The 23,826-nt window shown below is 43.5% G+C and overlaps 1 protein-coding gene across 1 annotated transcript; it reads right to left on the bottom strand.

Annotated features, from left to right (window-relative positions):
* Positions 1–991: 991 nt before the first annotated feature.
* On the bottom strand, positions 992–19,665 carry LOC114464213 (protein mono-ADP-ribosyltransferase PARP6-like). Its single transcript, XM_028448271.1, has 21 exons — positions 19,566–19,665; positions 17,209–17,300; positions 17,065–17,125; positions 16,578–16,668; positions 7,910–7,976; positions 7,680–7,829; positions 7,464–7,605; positions 7,222–7,353; positions 5,504–5,599; positions 5,333–5,425; positions 4,781–4,906; positions 4,646–4,711; positions 4,461–4,528; positions 4,311–4,359; positions 4,065–4,177; positions 3,757–3,829; positions 2,053–2,122; positions 1,893–1,972; positions 1,337–1,400; positions 1,177–1,261; positions 992–1,088 (listed from the first exon to the last, which is right to left on the bottom strand). The coding sequence occupies exons 1-21, from the start codon at positions 19,605–19,607 to the stop codon at positions 992–994; spliced, it is 1,857 nt and encodes a 618-aa protein (XP_028304072.1). The 5' UTR covers positions 19,608–19,665.
* Between the last annotated feature and the right edge of the window lie 4,161 nt (positions 19,666–23,826).

Genomic DNA, 23,826 nt, shown 5'->3' with positions numbered 1-23,826 from the left:
TAATATTCCTTGTTATTGAATTGCCGATAATGAGTGTAGTTTGCGGGAAGAAAGTGTTAGGAGTGAGTGTGTGCCTGTTATAGTGACCGGGAACGTCCGGCGGGTGAATCACATCTGGCTGTGATAGAGTTTCCGTTCTTGGAGTTGATTGGCGTTGGGGCATCTGTGTGGGAACGTCTGGTGAACGTCTGGCGGCAACGCGTTACAAGTAACACGTTACCGCCCAACACTGCATATGACGTAAAATTCTGTTTTTTAACCTCAAATAACTTATTTGATGAGTATGTCTATAGTACTTCATATTGAAATTGTGTTTGTGAACATGTGGACCACTGTGCCAGTTTGACTAAACTTTATAGCTACTGATACAGGCTGAGTTGGTTATGTGGTTAAAGTGGGTGTCAAAATGAATCAATATTAATGACCATGTAGCCTAATGTTTTTGTTGTTCTCTTGTTTTGTTATACTTCATGTCCGTTTGATGGACTTCAAAATGGCATAGTCGCTCTCCTTGGTGCCGAAGCTTGTAAGCCCTGCTGTTGTGGACATGTGTATGTTGTAAAATGATCATATCATGAGCAATATTATTTGGGTTTAAAGGCCCCGGTCATTTGGCCCACCCTCGGCCCAGCTCTGATTTGTTCCACTAGTGGTTCTCCTGTGACTGGTAGAGGACCTGCAGATGGTCAGATCAACCATTTAGCTAAGTTATCAAAAAACTAGTTCAGAATGACTAATAATAACATGTACAAAGTTTGTCTTCATATTTATTTGAAAAACAGAATTCAACTTCAAAAGTACACAAAAAGGCAAAAAATGTTTTACAAAACGCGCTTGCAAAACTGACACCAATGTTTTGACTTAAAGCTATACAAATGTATTCAAGCTTTTTACTTTCCAAATATGCCCAATAAGATGAGTTTCTCCCATATCTAACTAATGAGTCTCTGAAACTAATCAACACGTGGAGAAGGCTGTTTTCAGTTTTTCGTCAGCACAGCTTTGAAGCAATCACTTGTATGATTTCTTTCTGGACTTTGGCTTCCTCTGTGTTGATGTTGACATCTCCTACCTGACCGTTCTCATACCTGCAGATGCCAAAAAAGCAGGTGAGTTTGCACAAGAAGTGAAATGTGTTATTGGCAGTTCTGCTCATGCTGTTCTATGTTTACTCACACAAACAGGAAACGTGTGCACACATGGTCAGGTGTTGAACAAACCCAGACGTTTCCATGTTTCTGAAGGTCCTTTGATGTTATCACTAAACAGGCATACAAATCAAAGTTTATTAACTTAAAACATTTTTTGGTTTCTGGCAAAACATTTTCAAGATTACCTTCACAAAGCGCAATGCAGTTTATTGTACTGCTCTCCAGAAACCTGGCTTCCCACTTCCGCTCCTGACACAAAAGGAAAGGATCACACTAATCAGTCACACCTCGTTTATGAATCACTGATATACATAGGTAATAAATGAAAAGTTTCACATATTAAATACAGGACAAAAAAAGCATTGGTAGAGCAAACATTGAATAATTGGCATGAGAAAACACAAAACAGAATTTTAAAAACACAAATACATCATCATTTATTGAGCTTATTGAGAAATATGTAGACTTGTAATTATTTTCTGAAGATAAGTTCATGCTTTTATTTCAATAATTTATTAAAAAAATTGAAACAAAACCAACCAACGAGGGCATTGTTGCTTACAGAAGAAGAATTATGAACAATTAAAATGCATGCTTTGTAGCCAGCTTTGTAGGACAGAACACACTGAATAAATCTCAGAAGCAGGCAGTTGATACCTGACGTGGTAATTAAATGTGTAAAAACCACCACCACAATCAGTTGCAGGTGAGTAAATGCGAGTCCATCAAAGACGACCTTACTTGTTTGATTCTGTTTATTCGTGTGTTTTTCTGTATAAGATCCCGTTTGGTTGGCATTTGGTGTTGGCCTTTACCCATCTCTGAAAAAAGATCAGGGACATAATCACAAACATGCCAGAAAACAGAAGAAAATGGACTGGAAAACTGACCAACTTCATACCCGAGTATCCAAAAGATATGCTTGAAATAGGACTCAGATAGATGCCTTTTCCATACGCTGCTCCATGAAGCTAAAAGATTAAAATAACTCAAATCAGAAACTTGTATATAACGCTTGTATACCTTTAGGATGCATTCACACTGGGGAATCGTTGCACAGTTTAACTGCACTGAGATTTGTTTGACCGGAAATTCTGCTTTGTTTGGGCTGGTGTGAACAAGCAAACAAAGTCTAGAGCAAATTCTAGAGTGTTTGTTTTGGCTGGTCCCGTTTGTGAATGTTTAAATAAACTAACCACAATTACCAGGTTTGCACATGTTCAGGGCAGATGCAGCAAAGTTTTTTAGATATAGAATCTTTGTCATTGCACTGATAAAACAACACAACGAAATCTCGTTCAATCCAACAGCAGAAAGATTAATATTCTTAAAAAATAAAATAGACAAGTTTTCCCTAAGAACGGCCATTGTCTCAATGGAGAGAAGTGAGTGAGGCAAGTCACTAATGTGCTTTACCTTGACCCTGTTCTTTTTTCCCCATGCTTTTTACTACTGAAAATCATATCCACATTGTATGATCGGAATAATAGTGTAAAACACAGCAGCTACATTATGAGCTCTCCCTCACACAGGGAAACAGGTGGAAACTAGAGTTACACTTGTTATGTTACTGTAAGTGCATGAAGATCTACCACAGTAAAATACCAAGTAGAATACTTACAATTTAATCCACAAAAAAACAAGTGGTTTTTAAAATTGACATAATTTGCATCACAATAATCAGTCATAACACTTTTTTTTATTGCCTGAACATGTAACTTTTACAAGAACATTTGTTTTGTGCTTTGTGTGTCCTCCCTGTACAATGTATAATCCAACAACTATAATGTATGTCAAAGTGATTAACTCCACAGACCTTGTAACCTGTAACATTTTTGGCTTGTGCTACAAAATTCTCAGCTTCTAATGGTTGTAATCTTTCTTGAGATTAGCTTTATTCTTGCAGGATATCAAAATCACCACTGGTCCAAACCACAAAGGCCAGACCTCAAAAGATTCAAAACTGGTTTCTAGTATTGTTGTGATAAATAGAGATCAGGGCCAGGCATTCTCATCCCATTTCATAAACTCTCTACAAAATACAGTGCATCTGGAAAGTATACGCTTCACATTTTCTACATTTTGTTATGTTACAGCTTTATTCCAAATCATATTTCCTCAATATTCTACACAAAATACCCCATAATGACAATGTAAAAAAGTTTTAAATTCAATTTTTTTTTTTTTTGCAAATTTATGAAAAACAGAAAACTGATGCAATGTGTCAGTACATATTACATTTATCCAATTAGTGAATTTGCCTTGACATTTGACGGATGTCATGCTTCCTTTTTTGACAAAACTGTTTTAGTTCCACAACTATTTTTTTATATTGATGCTACAACACACACACATTTATATACTGTATATATATAATATTTGTTTTTTGTATGTTCTTAATTGTTCTTGTAAAAGCATTTAGTGATTTTTATTATTTTTTTACAAAAGGTATACATTTATTTTTACCTTCAATGAATGAAGAACAATAAACACTGTAGAGAAAATGTCTATATTTAAAGAGGATTTTAAAAATGTATTTTCATGATTTGACAAAATATGTAATGGTGTATTTCTAAAAAAATATGTCGATGACAAAGTGTCCTACCTGCAACTTGGTGTGAGAGGCATTAACCAATCCATTTCTCAAAATTGAGTGCCAGTTTTCAATGTGGGAACCACTGAAAAAGAAGTAATAATGACATAACTGTAATAAAAGCATGTTAATGTAAATGTAATACTTGTGCTCAAATGACTTTCTCATTGTACTTCACACTGTAACCCTTTTACCTAGGCTGACACTAATGCGTTGTGCTTTAACTAAGGTTACTACAGTACTACTAATGTTAGTGTTAGTAATAATATATTGTTTGCTATGTATTAGATGTCCTAATAAAGCCATGGTGTTTTACTTACTGAAAAGCAAAAGTGCTGCCATGAACTTTCCTGGCTGTTTGAAACCGAGCCTCCTTGGATGGTGGGCTGCTGATCAACAGGAATTGATGAGGTGTGTGCATGAACTTCAAGTGCTGATTGATGAAAAGAAGTCAGAAGTGAATACAACAATTCTAAAATTTAACAGTAGAATCATGATGAAACACAGAGTAAAGTCCAATATTGGGTTGCTGATGAACTAAAACTGCAGCTACATCTCTAGCGTACCCTGTGGAGCGGAAGCTTGACAATGTGTGATCTGTTGCTTGCTAAAATCCTGTCATTAAACATACAAACGCACACTTTTTTATGAATTAAAGCACTGATGTACTTTCACTTAATAAATACCGGTACATAAATTGACTATTATTTGCTCACCACTGTAGTAAAGGATGTGCAAGTGGGTCCACTTTGTCCATCTGCTTCTTCATGTCAGAGTAGGGACCCTGCACATGTTTTGGATTTAGAAAAAAAAAATGAAAAAAGGCTTACTATAACATTTAATGATGCAAAACAATCAAATGTCAGCTTATAAATTAGACATGTGGTGTTTGTTTTCTGACCTGTCCCGTCTGCCTGACTAACAGGACTCCGTCCAGAGCTTTCTGCAGCCTCTCGTAACTCTTTCTCTGCCACAACAAAACATACAAATTACATACTGAATAGTGAGTTTCAAATATCTTTGACTGAGCTGATACCTTCGGGCTGAAGGCAAGAGTTTTGGGATTATATGGATCAACAACAGAAGGATACGGGTCAAAAATGATGCTCTTGCGTGAAGACTGAAGGGCAGCTCTGCACATGGCCACCAGTAAATCCACCACCTGCACGGTAAAAAACAAACAAACTCCTAAGTTATACTATAACTGCCTGTAGAATTTACTTAATTAAAAAGGGTTAACTATTGAATCTGTTGGGTTTGCTTTCAACCACAACTGCTAAAACTCCCTAGCTGCAGATATTACGATTTATTGGTGACGTTGGTGATTAAAATGTGTGCTTTGTATATAAGTTACTGTGTTTTTTTATTTTACATTTTTACAATTGAAGAATATTCACAGATACATGTTTTCTTTCATTTTCTGATTTTTAATATGCATTATCCCTTGAATAAATAAACAAATCAAATCAAGTGAGTAGAGAAGGGAGAACTGGCCCACAGAATTTGAGTAGTCTTTAACTTATTTTTCAAAAATAGTATCTGCTACACCTCAAATCATTGTGAAGGTGTTTATGAAGGTGTTGCTGACCTCTGCCCCAGTGGCCACTTCCTCTGTAGATCCAGACATAACGCCCAGTGTGTAGTAGGAAAACACACACAGCTCTCGGGTGCAAACAGCAGGCTACAGATACAGAGAGCACATGGCTGACCATGCAATCATGATGAGTTTGGACCTTTCACTTTCTCTGTATTCCTTTACCTTTAGCGTCGGGCCGTTCTCAAAGACGTGCCGTTCATCACAAACTACACAGTACTCATTTAGAGTGGGAAGTCTCTGCTCAGTGTACTTTATCACCTGAACACAGAAAAGCGGCAAACTGTCAAAGCTGCACCAATAGCTTCATTTGTGTGTGTGTGTGTGTATTGAGTCGGTGACAGAAAGAGAGGGTTGATCACTGAAGCGGGAGGGAGCAGGAAGGGGCTGCAGTTTCTGCTCTACAGACAGTGAATGGCGGGAGAGTTGTCGCTTGAAGTCACTTAAAAAGTTCAGATTTCTAAACTTTGAGCGACGAGGTGAAGCGCGTCCTTGTCGCTCAAATTACACGTCACGTCGCTTAAGGGGAGATAACTTGAGGTTGCGTCATTTACATTGCTTTTAATGTAATTGAGTTGCTTCAGTCGCATTCGGTATGAAAGCACCTTAAGTATGGGAGGCTGCTAATCTCTCCACCTTTAAAAGTAAACTCAAAACCTACTGATTTGCTAAAGCGTATACCATATAATAGCAATAACCTAAAATGGACTTGGTCTTGTTGTTTTGGTCACAATCACAGACCATTACACGCAATGGTCAGCACCTAAGACCATTGCATGAGACAATTACATTACCTACTTATTTACTAAAGTGTACACCGTAGAACTGCAATAATTTAAAGCGGACAAGGTCCCCTCTGTAGTGATTGCTGAGATCAATATGTGTGCCCAGTACAAGACGAAACCTTGTCTATAGTGGTAGCATTTCAGAGCATGCTGGAGGCTGCAAGTCGTTTAATATTAACCTAACCACTAGGAACGAGTGTATCATAGTGTATCATGTCTTTCCTGCAGTCTGTGCCTTCTCCTCGCCCTCTGAGGGCTCTCTTTTCTGTTTTAGGTGTCTTGATGTTGGAGCTGGCGGTTCTTGATCAATGGTTCGCGGCGCAACTAGTCTGGAACACTCGGGTGGACTATCCTTCTATCCTATTATGTTTGCCCTTCTGTTCACTAACCCCAACCAGTCGAAGTGGATGGCTGCCTCCTCTGAACCTGGTCATATGTCCTCTACTGCCTTTGGGCCAGTGGGGGACAGTCCAGTGATCTACCGTTAACAGATGTTTTTCTGCCTATGTGTGCTTTACAAGTGATTGAGGTTTGTTTGGTTTACAGTTTGTTGATTTTCATCTATTGTGTTCCAGTTGTTTTAAATTTAATTTGATTATTTATTCATTATTTTATGATGTAAGTTATATCTTATAGCCTGATTTGTTTTCTGTTAATATTGTGCTTTTATTTTTGTTTTATTTAATATATTTATTTTTTTACAGTAGGTAAATTTGTGTTGTGGTGAAAAATTGAGTTATATTATTTTAAAATGCTTTTTTTTACACCCTTAATATTTTTTATCTATTGAAATATGAAGGTATGTTTTTGTCTTATAATTTTTTTAATCACTTATCTGGCTTGAGTGGCTTATTTTTTGGTTTATTTATAAAGAAAAATTGTCTTGAACCTGTTTAAACATATAGCAATTTGTTATCCTTGTGCAAACAGGGCCCCCCAAATCTTAAATAGGGTCCTCACAAAGCTAGAAACAGCTCTATTTCTACCCATCACCTTTTATCTGCAGGTATGCTCTCAGGGAAAGACAAAAGCAGTTTCTCAGGAGTTTAGCAGGGTGATGGTTGACATCTATATCAATAGATCAGGTCAGAAATGTACCTGCACCAAGAATCCATGCTGCAGAGTTGGACGAGCCTTACAATTGATGATGGCCTGGGACGTGAAAAGAAGCTCAATCAGCTGTTTGGTGCTGAGCTGTGGTGAAGGTTTCACTGCTGAGACTATAACCCGCTGCAGAAGAAACAGCGTCATATATCACTGATCAAACTTTTTAAACGAGTAAGCAAACAATGCAAAAAATAAATAACTACAGAATAATATACTAAATAAAGAGTCCTAACCTTTCCACTTGGTGTGTAGGTGAACAGTTCTCCACTGGGGTTCTTAAGGGTAAAAGACGTTGGATGGTTTTTAAATCTGTTAAGTTTAATGGCAGGTAAAGCCTTCCTTCCCTTTGCAGAAGGGTCCCGCAGCTCACTTGACCTGCTTGCAGTAATTAAAGTGTGAAGACACAAGAAAAATCAACAGAAGACCTGCGTCAATAAAGCAGCTTGTACTTTGATAAGGGAAGCCAGATGTTGAGTCTTGCACGAAACTTCTTGATGGTGCCACTCGGCCTGAACCAGCTGTGCCTCCTCTTCTGTCCGACAATTACGCTTTCATTGGTCAAACGATTCCACTCTTGTTGTATGAAGACTGTGACAATGCTGTCAAATAATTATCACTTCAGTTAAGCATGATGTGTTTTGACAGTTATTTTGTGTATTCTTCAAGTGTGAGGACTAACTTCTGAAGCTGTTTGCCCAGAGTGAGATAATCATCATTCGATGGCTGGAAGACTTCCACAGAAGGCACTAGGGAAAAAATGACCAGATTGGAGGTGTTTGACAACAAAGGGTTAAACTCGGGGCAGGTTAGCCTAATCAGGCTAACCAAAACCTCTTTTTTGGCCTGCAGGCGGATTTTGTTCAAAGCGAAAATTGCAGAAAAAACATTAATAATTTGTTATATTATGTCTTAGTTTCAGATATCTGTAACAGAATGCTTTGGTTGTTAATGTCATAGATTCTAACTGATTTGAACTTCTTCTCATGTATGGATATGTTGAAACATGGGCACAATAATATTGGAATTCCACTGTTTTCCTTAAAAAGATGCAGCATATTTCTAGTCTGGCACTCTAAGGATCAAACTGTAATTTGGTCAAATGGACAAACCGTAATAAAAAAAATTCTTTTTCTTAAACTTCACCAATACTGTGTGGAGTTCTCCTATTTTTCACATGTTGGTGTATAATTTATTTGTTTTGATTTATCGCCAACCAAACACTCTGTATTATGTTATAGAATTATCGCATTTTTCTGTATTTTATTTGGGGCGGATTAATCTAAGAAAATATAGGGCGTGATGTGTGTTACCCGCGTATGTGTTTACCTGCCGGATTTCATTTGTACGGATGTCGCTGTTTTGACTGGTGAAGCTGAGCTGGTGAGTTAACGTGTTGATGTTAAACCTGTAACTACTTAAATGTTCATGTGTGCAGTTCATACAGTCGATAATATGTCCGTGTTGTTAATGTTGTGGGTGTGTATGTTTATGTCGTTACAGTTGATTACCTGGCTGGCAAACGACACGGTTACTGTGCTAGTAATAGTTAGCGGTGAATTGAAATAAAACTGTTAAAAGACAGCAATCCGATGTCCGAGCTTGAGTGACACACTTTTCACCAGTGAAACACACCCTTTACGGTGGGAGTTAGTGGATTAAAGTTAATTAGTCCATTAAAACCGTACAGTAATCAACACTAAGCCGGCCCCGCGACGGAGAAGCGGAGGTGGGACAGTGTGAACTACAGCGAGCCAGCGATTAGACGGAGCCCGGCCGCGGAGCGTTCCGGCCGATCGACAACGCTGCAGACTCGAATCAAGCCATCAACGAGGTCATCGTGTGGCCAGCTGCTGGGCTGTGAGTGACTTTGATTGTGACTGTTTAGTGCGACGGCATAGGATAAGCCGTTCGCCGCAGAGAGACAGTGTTAGCTTGCTAACTAGCCACCAAACAACCGGAAGTAGGTCGCCGCCATTTTGTTGGTGCGCACCGGAAGTGTACGTCAACAAAAAAGTCCGCAGGGAAGTGCGCTAAAAAAGACAGAATGGCAGACTGTGAACAATTAAAGAAAAAGCGATCTTCTGCACAAGGTGTTTTTAACAGGAAGGTCAATGCTATTGTGTTTAACATGGACCTTTTAACTGAATATGACCTCACATCTGAAATGAGGGCACTCAAGATCAGTTATGAAGAGATGTGTAATAGCAGTTTTGATTACATCGCTGTTATGGAAGAGGAGGATGCAAGTGGATTTACAGCTGAAATAGCTGGTGTGCAGAAAAAACTACACGATTGCCGCACAAAATATCAGGACACTGAACTGAAGTTGAAAGAAGCATCATGGTCCCGCTGTGCATCAGGTCAGTTTGAAAGCCTAACGGCTGACCTTCAGGACATTTTGGATCAAGCTAAAGCACTCCAGTCACGTCGCATAACCCATGAGCAGTATGATTCGGTGCTCATTGCATTGGGTGGCAGAGTCGAAGAGCTGGAGCAGTTCGTGCGGGACTGGAATCGCTACGTCCCGGAGAAGGAGGTGAATGTCATGCGGGCCTGCCTCAAAGACTTCAAGGAGAAGAGGAGAATGGCTTCTGTTGCACTAGAGAGTTCCATGCGTGAAAGCAGGAAGTCGGCGCATGGCGATCGCAGTAGCCGGGCTAGTAGTGAAGACGAGGGCGACAGTAAAGGCAGCGTGGAAGGAGGAGCAACAACCACCGCTGGTAAACCCTCCACCGATGGTGCACATACTGCAGACGCGGACCCAGCAACCAACCAAGTCGCTGCAGTGAGAAGCAGCGAGCTGAGTGGTAATGTGGACAGTCCTGGTGGAGCTCAAGATGCGGGTGCTCCTTTAGGATCTCCCCCAGCTCCAACAGAGAGACAACCATCACATAGGCTCATGAGCCCAACGTTTGATCCTAGTTTCTCCAGCACACCGCAGCAGCAGCGAGGAGAACACGCTGTGCTACGAGAAAGCATCGGAGCAGGTCGGAGCACATCTGTCATCTCTCAAGGGTCAGTCGGACCTAGGATTGCACTCGCACCCCTAAGTCTGCCTAAGTTCTCTGGGGACAGGAGGAGCTATTGGCGTTGGAAGAGTAATTGGGGGACACTTCAGACATTAGCAGAACCCACAGGCTCCCCAGAGTGCAGGCTCTTCCACCTGCTGAACAGCATCACAGACTCAGTGAAAAGTGAGCTCAGACTGTCTCATTGCCGTACTGCAGACGAAGTCTTCCGGGTTTTGGAGGACTGTTATGGGGACATGTCACAAATCGCCGATGACATTGTGTTGGAGCTTCAGGAATTACCAGGTGTGCGCAACAACCAACCAAGGGAGGCGCTGCAGTTGATCCAAGCAGTAGAAAGGGCACTATTGGACCTTATAGACCTGGGTTGTGAGGACGCCATAAAAAACCAGTTGGTGATCCGATCACTTGAGAGCAAGCTACCAGACAGTATGAAGGAAAGATGGCTTTTGTACCGGTGTGACGCAGTCAATGACGTTAACCCCCGTAACCGGTTTGATAAACTATGGCAATTCCTGAGAGATCAGAAAACTGTTCTGGTGCAATTGGAGCAGTTACAGACCACCAGATGGTCAAACTCTGCCAGAGTAGGTGAATTGAGCCCCCGCAAGAGGCCAAAGGAGAGGACGGGGGATCGGAAGCCAGAGAGACGTTCGTTCACCAAGGCTACGGCGAGAGCAGAGTCTTCACAAAATACTTGCAGCATATGTGGCGAAGAGGGACATACTGGTCGCTTATATCGCTGTAAGACCTTCAAGAAGGCCAACCCATCAGAGAGAAGGACTTACTTGAAAAAGACCAAAGCATGCCCTAAATGCCTGGACCTTCATGGGAGTGGTGGTCCGTGCAATAATAACTTTCTGTGCCGTGGTGATGAATGCAAGAAGGGTGACACCCCCCCAGATCACCATTTCTTCCTGTGCCTTAAGCCCCCAGCCAAGAGAGACACTTTCAGACAGGAGGTCAAGGGAGATAAGAGGAGAGAACCCCGTGGTCCAACCGAAGAACAAGAGGCTTTGTTCGCAGGTCTAGGCCTGACCCCGGAGCAGCTGGAGGCTGTTCGAAAGGCATGCACAAATAAAGTGTCATCAACGGTGTGTGCTGGCAAAGGTTTGGTGGGTGAGAATGGTCTGAAGGAGCACCCAGTCCTCATGATGTTGGTGGACGTCACGACTAAGAGGGGAGACTGGGTCGGAGCGCTAATCGACCTAGCCTCCGACACTAACTATATCACCCACCAAGCAGCAGAGAGACTGGGACTATCGGGTGAGCCAATCACACTGGTTGTGTATGGTGTGGGTGGTATGGAAGCAAAAGTAGACACAAAAAGGTACTTGGTGAACATAAAAGTTGCCACAAAGAAGGGGACTTGGCGACTCCATGAGATGGTCTGCTATGGTTTGGAGGAGATCGCAAAAATGGACAATGCAGTGGACTCTGGGTGCTTGGAAAAGTTCTTCCCGGGTTATGTGAAACCAGGGGAGCTGATTCGCCCAAAAAAGATCGAGCTACTTATCAGCACACGGGAGGGTCGACTGGCCCCCCAAAGGATGATGAGGTGTGGCGACCTAGTGTTGTGGGACGGCCCACTCGGAAAGACTGTTAGTGGCGTGCACCCGGACTTATTCGAGAACATTGAGGTGACTGTACGCCGCTCATCAACCCACTTTGCGTGTTCCATGAGGACAGAGTCCAGGAGGGTCAAGGTCCATAACCACTGCCCAAAGCTAGAGCGCAGTGGGAAAGCTGCGACCACGGCTACGTGCAATGCTGAGATTGTTAAGTGGCTGCAGTGGGACAGTATTGGCGCTGCCTGCGACCCTGTGTGTGGCGGGTGTCGTTGTGGAAAGTGCGCTCCTGGGGGAAAGGAGATGTCTCTCGCTGATGAGAGAGAGCTGGAGATCATCAGGGGTGGACTAACCTTCAAGCTGAGCGACGATCACAGTGACAAACCCCACTGGGACGCCAGATATCCATGGAAAGAAAACCCTGCTACCCTGCCTAATAATCGCAAGGCCGTTGAGGCAACGTTCCTGAAGTCAGAGAAACGCCTCGAGAGGGATCCGGTGTGGAAAGAAGCCTACGCCAGGCAGGTGCATGATATGGTTGCCAGGGGGGCTGCAGTCCAGCTTTCCAAGACTGTGATGGACAAGTGGAACGGAGCCGTGTGGTGGGTGAACCACCTGACAGCACCCAACCCGCACTCTGTCTCCACTCCAGTGAGGCTTGTCTGGGACAGTAGTCAGGAATTTAGGGGTGTCAGCCTGAATTCTATCCTGCTTAAGGGCCCAGACATCTTAAACCCCATCCGGGCAGTGCTGCTTCGTTTCCGTGAGGGAGAGCACGCAGCGATTGGAGACGTGTCCAAGATGTACAACTCGGTGTGGTTGGAGGATCAGGAGGTGCACGTACACCGCTTTCTGTGGAGGGACTCACCAGCAGACGACATCAAGGACTACGCTGTGGTACGGGTGAATATGGGCGATAAGCCGGCTGGTTGCATCGCACAGGTGGCCATGCGGGAAACTGCCAACCTCCCGCAGTTTGCTGACAAAGTAGAAGAGAGACATGTTATCTTAGACAATGCCTACGTAGATGACATACTGGTGTCCCACAATGACCCCCAAAGACTGAGCGAGATCCTTGTGGGAGTTGAGACCATCCTCGCAACTGGGGGTTTTTGCCTTAAACCTTGGGTGCGGTCTGGTCAAAGTGGGAGGCAAGGCGGTGTTCCCACCAAGCCAGAGACCATCGTATTGCCCAACCAGTTGAGGGATGAGGACAATAAAGCTCTTGGGGTTGGTTATCACGTAAGCGAAGATAAGCTCTTCCTTATGGTTGCTGTTAATTTCTCCACAAGAAAGAAAAAGATGCGCACTGGGCTTGATCTTACCGTGAAGGACATAGAGGAGAAGACGCCAGTTCCTCTTACCCGTCGTATGCTACTGAGCCAGGTAGCTGGTCTTTATGATCCCCTTGGTCTGGTGACGCCCCTGAAACAGAAGGGTGTCATTCTAGTCAGGAGGGCCTTTCAGGAGGCTGGGTCATTGACCAAGGACACATGGGACAAACCATTGTCTAAGGAGCTACGCGGGAAGGCAATTGAGCTTTTCAAAGAGTATGCCCGGTTGAATACCATCACTTTCCCGAGAAGTATTACACCTTCTGGCTGGATGGGTAAACCCTGGGGGGTCTCGTTCTCCGACGGGAGCTGTGACTCTTATGGGGCGGTCCTCTACCTGCGTTGGGAGACGACAGAGGGTGTTGTGATCCGGCTCGTGGAATCAAAGGCTAAATTGACTCCACTCGACCAGAAGGGCGACGCCGTCAAAGCAGAGATCTGCGGAGCTGTCTTTGCTGCGCGCCTGAAGGGATATGTACTGAAACATGGGCGGTTGAACGTGGACAGGTGGTACCACTTTGTCGACAGTCGGACTGTGTTGGGCGCCATCCAGCGGGAGAGCTATGGGTTCCAGACCTTCTTCGCCAATCGTGTGGGTGAGATACAGAAGGCCGGGCCTGTGACTGACTGGTGGTGGATCCCGGGGCAGTGCAACGTGGCCGATCTAGTCACAAGAGGGTGTTCCCCTGAACAGCTTGACAGTGATTCCCTATGGCAGAGAGGTCCGGAGTTTCTAACCAGGCCGGTAAAGGAGTGGCCTATGAAGTCTGCTGCAGAGGTGGCCTCCAGTACCAGGGAGGTCGTGAGTAAGCTCCAGAGAAAAGCTTTCTCCGCCGTCATGACGAGAGTCCAAGCAAAAAGGTTGTCTACTCTGGACAATTCTAGTGGGAATGCTACGGGATTGGCGTCGGTAGCATCTAACACCCACAGTACGAAGAGGTTTTGGGGTTCGGCGCTCATAAGTCAAATGGATCTGTCAAGGTTCGATACACTAACCAAACTCTGTGGGACTGTGGGATATGTTCGCAGAGCCGTACACTTCTGGTTGCTCAGCAGGGGTCGAACCAGCGAGCGAGGACAGTGGGAGGCAGTGCTCACAGTCCAGGAGCGTGCTGAAGCGTTCCAGGACTTATGCCTCGCTGCCCAGTCAGGCGTGACATTCCCCACAACGACCATCAACCGCCTGGTTGTGAACAAGGACAATGAGACAGGCCTCTTGTTGTGCTATGGCCGGGTTCAGTCTGTTAGTGAGGAGAGACCTGGGGTTCCGCTGATCCCCTACAAAGAGCGGATCAGTACCCTCCTTGCCGAAGAAGGCCACCGTGCTAACCATGAAGGTGTTGCTGGCACCCTCCTTCGAATGAGAAAAAGGGCCTGGGTAGTGCAAGGTCCTAGGGTTGCACGCAAAGTAATCGACTTATGTGTACATTGTCGGAAGTGCAGAGCTAAACTATGCACTCAAGTAATGAGTGATCTTCCCGCTGTACGCACGAAACCAGCAGCCCCTTTTGAGTATACAACGTTGGATTTGTTTGGTCCGTACACAGTCAGGGACTCAGTGAGGCGGCGAACAAAGAAGAAGGTTTGGGGCGTAGTCTTTAGTTGTATGGCCTCGAGAGCGGTTCATGCAGATGTAGTTGAAGACCTGTCAACTGAGGGTTTTCTCAAGACGTATCAGCGGTTGACCGCTCTGAGGGGCCACCCCAGGAAGCTCTGGTCCGACCAGGGGACCAATTTCGTGGGGGCCAGACCTGCGCTAGAGGATCTCTACAGTTTTCTGGCGTGTATCGACAAAGAAGGAGTCCAAAAGAGAGCGGCTGTGGCTGGGACTGACTGGTTGTGGGAGTTTAGCCCAGCGGACTCACCGCATCGAAATGGGGCAGCGGAGGCAGCTGTCCGTGTGCTAAAAAGGTCATTGAGCAGCGTTGGTGAAGAAGGAAACCTGACTACGCTGGAGTTCCAAACCCTCCTTTACCTGGCTGCTAACCTCTCGAATGAGAGGCCCATCAGTGCCAGAGCACAGGTTCAGGACGAGACTGTGGACATTGTGACACCGAACTCATTGCTGTTGGGTCGGGCGGGGCCCAGAGGTGACAATCACGGTTTTGACTTTCCTGCCTACCCCTTCAGTCGTCTGCGTGCAGTCCAAGTGGAAGTGGATAAGTTCTGGAAACGTTGGAGCCAGTTGGCAGGGCCTCACCTGTTTGTTCGACAAAAGTGGCACGCTCCTGCTAGAAATGTCTCAGTTGGAGACGTGGTCTGGGTGGCGGACCAAAACGCTCTCCGGGGTCGATTCAAACTGGGCCGTGTTGAGGAGGCGTATCCAGATGATAAGGGAGTTGTCCGGGACGTGAAAGTGAAGACTTGTCATAGTCGTCCCATCAATCTGTCCCAGGCAAGGATGGATAAGGAGTCATGTCCTACCACCATACTCCACAGGGATGTAAGGAGGCTGGTAGTGTTACTGCCAGTAGAGGAGCAAGGGAGCTTTCGTTTGCTCCCCTAAGTACCTGAGAGGTGCTTACGGACTGTGGTCATCTTCATGTGGGAATTCTGACCAAACTGTTTCAGTGTACAGTTAAATGCTGTCTCTTTAATTTTGTTGACTGAGGGGTTTTTGCATGTTCTGTGCATTAATTGTACTGTTAGTGGTTATTGTGGCCTACTCGGTCAATGACAAGTAGCCCAAGTGGGAGGTGTGTGGAGTTCTCCTATTTTTCACATGTTGGTGTATAATTTATTTGTTTTGATTTATCGCCAACCAAACACTCTGTATTATGTTATAGAATTATCGCATTTTTCTGTATTTTATTTGGGGCGGATTAATCTAAGAAAATATAGGGCGTGATGTGTGTTACCCGCGTATGTGTTTACCTGCCGGATTTCATTTGTACGGATGTCGCTGTTTTGACTGGTGAAGCTGAGCTGGTGAGTTAACGTGTTGATGTTAAACCTGTAACTACTTAAATGTTCATGTGTGCAGTTCATACAGTCGATAATATGTCCGTGTTGTTAATGTTGTGGGTGTGTATGTTTATGTCGTTACAGTTGATTACCTGGCTGGCAAACGACACGGTTACTGTGCTAGTAATAGTTAGCGGTGAATTGAAATAAAACTGTTAAAAGACAGCAATCCGATGTCCGAGCTTGAGTGACACACTTTTCACCAGTGAAACACACCCTTTACGGTGGGAGTTAGTGGATTAAAGTTAATTAGTCCATTAAAACCGTACAAATACTAATACAAAGTTTTGCTTTTTTATATGTTTTTTTTTTTAACTGAACGAGTTGCAACTTTGACAATAAGCAAAAACTTTTCCAAACTAAATTTGACAGGAGCAGTAAAAAATCTGAGATATGTGCAGGTTTGAATGAAACTGGCTACAGCATTGGCTCTAATCATTAGCAGAACTCACCAGGTCCATCCAGGTACTGAGACGCAGAGAGGTGCAGACGGATAACAATAGGCTCTGACTGATTAACCCCCCAGGCTTTTGCTGCTTCTGCCTGCAGATATCAAACATCAATATGATGTGAACCACACTCAAATAATCCAGAGTTTATCTTAAAGCCTCTTGATGCCTGAGGTAGTGGATTGCCCAGGAGGTTCCCATTATCCTAATTAGTTTAGCAGAGATACTGTCTCATTAATGAGGGATAACATCAGTTACCATGGAGATGCATTTAGTGCAGCTTGCAAGCTCCTAACCAGACAAACAATCAGCCAGAGTTTATACTCAGTCAGCAATGTCTTATATTACAGAGTTTCTTCCATTTATTTTGATGATGGCACATTAAAACAAAAAAATGACTATTTAATATTGCAATCTCTTGTTGCATGATATATTGTTCCATCCTTACTAATGATATATTATATGTAGTTGGTTGAGAGTGAGGACTCACATTCAAAGAATTTCCTTTAATGTTCAAGTCTATGTCTATTTCATCAATGGATTCGTATTCCCTAAGAGAGGAAGGGAAAGGAAACATTTTGCAACGCAGGTAAGATATGAATGAGTGAATAAATGAATGAATGAATGAATTCACCTGAGAGAGACTGCAGAGTCTGAAAACACATTCCTGACAGCTTCCATGTCTGCTTCCAGCTGTTGGTGGTGGTGCAATTCGGGGTCGCAACTCTATCAGAACAAACAGGTCGATAATTTCAACAACTCGGCACCAGAGGGGGCAGGAGTATTAATCCATTGACACATTTCTACAACAAGAGCTTTCAGATTCATAGTGCATTTGGATGTACTGGGTTTTAAAGTTTGGAGTGATTTACCGCAAATTATTTGGGAGATTTCTTTTATCTCATGACCCCAGTAGTCAACAAGATTTTGTGGAGAAGATTAATTTAGTTAGGAAAGTGTCTATTCATACGGTTGCCGTACGGACAACCCCCGGTGCTATTGGTATGTTTACCGAAGTACACATATATAGCGTCTTAGGGTTTGGGTTTGGTTTAGGGTTATGGTTAGGTTATAACCCTATATCGCAACAATTCTTAGGCTAAGGGTTAGGGTTAGGTTTACAGCTCAGTTTAGTCCTAGTCACGTGATCTAAACTGGCCAATGAGGGGCGCTGTGTATGAATAGACTGTTGATATATTGATACAGCAACCATAGCCACTGCCTTTAGTTAAAATGGTCTACTCCTTCTTTGACTGACTTTCTGAATGGCTGGTGAAAAAAACATATTGCTTACATTTAGCTGTCACTTTATAAAGGACAGACTATAAACTGTAGCTCTAATTTTTCTAAATTTGACTCTTCTTTAAAGAAAATATTCTCCTCTTTCAAAGACGAGGCCCATAAGTGTCTTATCTTCCATTCTTGTGTTTGCTGTATTCTGTTGCCTATGCCTGACTGTTACAATCTATGGAAATCACAAATCTTATGAACAATCATTGTGATGTGATGTGTACAAAGTTAATAGCTGATGTCATGATGAATGTGCATTATAATTTATAAACAGGCCTGACTCATCTTGACCTGTCTGCCTGGCCATTGTCCTAAAAGTGTTTAAAGGAGACATATCATGCTTTTAAATCCTTCCTTTTTAGATATAAATCATACAGTTGTGGTCTATATAAAGCGGAACTGCACTGCTTGGGTCTGAATTCCTCATTATTATAGCTCCACAGGCCCCTTTTCTACCCCTTTTCTGATGTGCTTCTGAGAGCAACTCGTTTTGGTGCTGTCTCTTTAAATGCAAATGAGACACTCCATACCCCGCCCCCTCTCCAGGTTGCAGAGGTGACACTCGGTTCAACTCCACCCTGTTCGGCCATTTTTGTAGTTTGATAAAAGAGATACGATTATCTAGCGGCGCAGAAAATGTTTATTCACACGTTATTTACAAAATGTCAAAAACAGAAGACTTGTCCATCCAGCCTTACATGTTTGAACCAGAGTCGGACCCGTCGGAGCGAGATGAAAATGAAGATGATGAACCTACAGAACAACGTCTACATATTGATATTAACAAGTGAGCTAACACAAGCACCGAGCAAACGCTAGCGCCAAGCTAACGTCACGAATTGCATTTTAATACAGTCTTTTCGGAGACAAAAACGGCAAAATGAAATGACTAATGAAAACTTTAGACTTAAATTAAATCACGTAGGCCATATCATCAAGGATCTAAAACGAGCACACAGCGCTAACATATGAAGACGGTGCAACTGCTAATGCTAACAAAACAATGACAGGGACGTCTTATCATCACACTTTTTAGCGTTATTTACAGCTGACCGAAGTGCTCTGTTCGTCGTCTCCAAAGATAGAAGGAATTGAACCCTCAATCAGACAAAGTCTTTCGGCAAATCCTTCTTTATACTGGCGGAGGTTGCAGAAGCAGTCATCCTTGAAGTGCTTCGCGCACACAAAAATGACCTTACCCACAGATGTGGGTACATTTCCGTGAAAAATAAAACTCAACCAGGCACTTTGAAAAGGTTCTGATGCTGGGAGACGGTGTAATGAAGCGTGTGGGTTACTACATCCAACAACCGAACATTTTGACTTATCCTCTCGTAACTTCAGCATCCTTGAGCTTGGACTACAAAATAAAAGCGAGAAATAAAAATGGCGGATTGCTTGAAGTGTTAGGCCCGGAGTCGATGTCCTAATTTGGCAGTTCCGCTGCAAATACTGTGACGTTATTGTTCAAAAAACGTAATAGAGAATAGAAAAATCGAAACAGATTGCAAAATATGACCTAAACAGAATATAAAGATATCAACGGAGCACCTGAAGAGACTAATTTGATTTTTTCTGTACTTCTAATCACTCTAAATATACAACAAAATGCATTTAAGGGCTAAAAAAGTGGATTTAGCATGATATGTCCCCTTTAAGTGTAATTGAGACACATTAGCAGACACTGTAGTTGGCCATCACCTGATCTCCATCCAGGATCTCATCACCACTGTCATCCTCCATGCAGCTCCCTGTCCACTTCCTTCCTTCAGTATCCTGTTGGTTTCACGGAAACAACCTTCAGCCTTGTTTTTATAATCAGTGGATCCTTCTATTACTGTATAACTGATGTCAGCAGATTATTAGATCAACACCTATTCATCTTATTCCTGTACCTGCTACTGTAGATAAATTATGGTCATGATAAAGAATGTGATAAAACAATAAATCATAACATTTCTAATTGCACAATAACGCTAATATGTAGAGCATAAATTGAAGTTGAGCCAGTGTTTAATCTAATAAACCCATATTAGCATTTTAATACATTTTTCAAATGAGTTTGCACATATTACCAGGAAGTTGTAACTCCAGGAATAAGGTGGATAGAAAGAGAAATGATTTGAGATCTGCAAAATATCCATGCACGGATTATATTATCACTCGGCTATGTTGTAACACAATAGTACAGATTGTGTGTCTTATTACAAACTCACAATATAATATTTCTTATTTTAGTTTATTTTCTAGAGACACAAAATACAACCCTAAAGCCAGGAATTTATGAGGAAATATCTGGGCTTATAAACTCACCATGTTTTCAGTTCTTCTTTAGCAGCAATGTGTTCAGGCCACCGTCACTTCAAAATGTACCTCAGGGCTGGACGGTCACATTCAATTCAACCACTTAAGCCAATGCTGTAATGTCCTACATAACAACAATATGATTTCATAATTTTGCATTGAAATACAGTTTGGGCTAAAAAAAAGTCACTACTCATTCAACCATCCAAAAAACATGTGAATATAAGTTAACTAAATATTTACTAAACATTACTTCAGTTGTCTCACGTTCTAAATAATCAAACAATAAAACTAAACAGAAGTCTTTAAGAATTACCACAATTTTCCTTTTAATTATTAAAGTTTTAATTTCCAAATGCCTGCATTTAAATAAGTACATTCTTACCGTATTATGAGATAGCCTCCAACATGTTATGCAATTTGTCATCCATAATTAGATAATTAATCATTAAAAAATACAAGTTCTTGAAAATTTAAAAACGTAAATCCTCTCAGATATCTTGCCGTCTAGGTTCGTCCTCTGTTGTCTGTTTTAAACGGATCTGAATCACACATGTCCAGGCTGAGTTCTGGGTCATGTGACCTGCTGCTGAAGCCGTCACCTGACCCAGAGGACAGTGAATGGGGCTACGGATGAGACCTGATGCTGCAGGGAGTTAAAATGTCCCATACATTACAATGTTTTTCTTTCATTGTTCTTTGAGGTCATGTTGTGCATTTGAATCACAGTTTCATATTGGCATATCTGAAGAACGTTAATGTGCTTAATGTTTATAAGTCATTCTGTCTGTTGACTAGTTCTGCAGCCTGACCTTAATCTGCAGTTAGCCTTGTTAGCAGCCACCAGCTGCTCCACAGTCTGTGGAGATTAAACACTTCTTGGACCCAGGGCCGGTTGTAGGCAGGCATACACCAGGGGGTTAACTTTGACCCTAGCAGGAGTAAAGCAGTCAAAAGAAAGAAAAAGCAATGTTTCTGTCTTTAAAAAGACCCACTTTAGGCAGGCTTGCTTGCTAATACACATATGGACTGGCTCTACTCTGAATCCGTGACCGAGCTTCCTCCTTCTCTACAAGAGAGCCCAGCCTACCCAACCCTTTCGGTGAGGGTAGGAACGTAGATCGACCGGTAACTCTTCACCACAACGGATTGGTGCAGATGCCTATTGATCTCTCGCTCCATCCTTCCCTCACTCGTGAACCTGACCACGAGGTACTTGAACTCCTCCACTTGGCGCAGGACCTCATCTCCAACTCAGAGAAGGCACTCCACCTTTTTGCGGTCGAGAACCATGAACTCGGATTTAGAGGTGCTGATTCTCATCCCAACCACTTCACACTCAACTGTGACCCGCTTCAGTGAGAGCTGAAAGTCACAGCCTGATGGAGCCAACAAGACCTCATCATCTGTAAAAATCCAGGGACCCTCCTCTCCAGTACCCCTGAGACCTTACCAGGGAGGCTGAGAAGTGTGATCCCTGTATAGTTGTAACACACTCTCCGATCCCCCTTCTGAAAAAAGTGGGACCACCACCCCGTCTGCATATCCAGGGGACACTGCCTCCGATGTCCACGCGATGCTGCAGACTCGTGTCAACAATGACACTCCCACAACATCCAGGGCCTCAAGGAACTTCGGGCAAATCTCATCCACCCCCGGGCCAGGGTTTTTTTAACCACCTTGACATCCTCAGCCCCAGAGAGAGGAGTGTCAACTCCCGGGTCCCCAACCTCTGCTTCCTCATTGGAACGTGTGTCGGTGGGATTGAGTAGGTCTTTGAAGTATTCTTTCCACCGATCCACAGTGTCTCGAGTCTAGGTCAGCAGCGCACCATCTGCACCATACACAGTGTTGACGGTGCACTGCTTCTCCCCAGACATGGTTGAAGTTTTCCCGGAGGTGGGTGTCGAAGCTCCTTCTGACGGGTTGCCAGCAGACCCTCACCCCCAATTTCCACTGGATGCGGCTCCGCTGCGTTATGTCACCGCCGTGTCACAGGAGCTGATAGGTGCTTGTCTGCACCTTCCTAGCTGCGGTAGACCGGTGCCCTCCTCCAGATATACGCAGGGCTTCTATTTCTGGTGGACACCGGAGCACGACGCATCAATCAGCACAGAGCAAATGAAGCTGAACAGGAAATTAAGCACATGTTCCGCAATAAAATATCGGGTTACTTTTCAAAATAAAACACCAGATTATATTTCAAGTAACTACATCACCAAAACGTTATAATGTGTAAAAACAAAATCACATTCACTATAATGTTTCCTCTCATACTGTAACTGCACTGTTAACTGCAGCAATTTAGTTCTACTGGTGCAGTTTTATTTCTTCTCTGTTGGCTGTTGCTAAAAAAATGTGGCTATGACAAATCCAGAGTCCAACCTTCTTGTTCTCCTTCGTTAGGAACACTGACCTGTTTATCTGTTTATTGTTGAGTTTATAACGTATGCATTTAACTACTTTCTCACGCGATTATATAAATATTGTGAAAACTGCTCTGTGTGACGTCACAGTCGTCCAACCGGAGTGCACGGTGGCGCCATGAAGTTCGACAGCAGAACTAGGGAATCTCCAGAAGGAGCAATCTCCAGTACTCCCTCTAAATAATCCAAGAAGAATGGATACTATGAGCTGCTATTTGGCACATAGGCACAAACAACAATCATGATCTGTCCCCCCACCCGAAGGCGGTGTGAGGCTACCCTCTCGTCTACCGGAGTAAACTCCAAAGTATGGCTCCCCCAGCCCGGTGCCTCTCACATTGGCAACCCAGAGTGGAAGAGAGTCCAACCTCTCTCAAGAAGACTGGTTCCAGAGCCCTTGCTATGTGTCAAGATGAGACTGACAATATCTAGTCGGAACTTCTCAACCTTGCACACAAGCTTGGGCTCCTTTCCCGCCAAAGAAGTGACATTCCATGTCCCTAAAGCCAGCTTCTGTAGCCGGGGGTCGGATCACCAAGGCTCCCGCCTTGGACTACCACCCGATCCACATAGCACTGGCCCCATACGGTCCCTTCTGCGGGGGATGAGCCTATGGGAGTGCCGGCCCACGTCATCCTTTCGGGATCTGCCCGGCCAGAGACCTGGCCATCAGGTGCACGCTCTCAAGTCCTAACCCCAGGCCTGGCTCCAGGGTGGAGCCCCGGTAGTGTCAATCCATGCGACGTGAACTTCATATGTGGCTTTTGAACCGCTCTTGGTCAAACCCGTCACCTAGGACCTGTTTGCCTTGGGAGACCATACCGGCCATCATTAAGCCCCCGACAACATAGGTCCCAGGATCATTCAGGTACTCATTCCACACCAAAGAGGAGGACCTCATCAGAATCAGCATGGAGGGACCACAACTGATGGACTATGATGCCAGGCCAGATGTTCAGCTGTGGTTCTCCCAGGGCAGTGGTCTGCAACCTGCAGCTCTGGAGCTTAATGTGGCTCTTTGACTCTTTTTCAATGGCTCCCTATAGCTTAAAAAAAAAAAAAAAAACTATTGAAATAAATGTTTTTTTTTTTACAGAGGCCATTAATTATTAATGACAAATAAAATCAAGATATAACTATTTGTTAACCTAAAAATAAATCACGTGCAATGACTGCCACCTTCCTACTTCACTTCCTGCAACATCTACAACTTTCCCTGCACCTGTGGCTAA

Source organism: Gouania willdenowi, chromosome 6 (assembly GCF_900634775.1).
Source record: "Gouania willdenowi chromosome 6, fGouWil2.1, whole genome shotgun sequence".
Lineage (NCBI taxonomy): Eukaryota > Metazoa > Chordata > Actinopteri > Blenniiformes > Gobiesocidae > Gouania > Gouania willdenowi.
The sequence above is the reverse complement of the archived record's forward strand: the minus strand, read 5'-3'. Positions and strand labels throughout refer to the sequence as shown.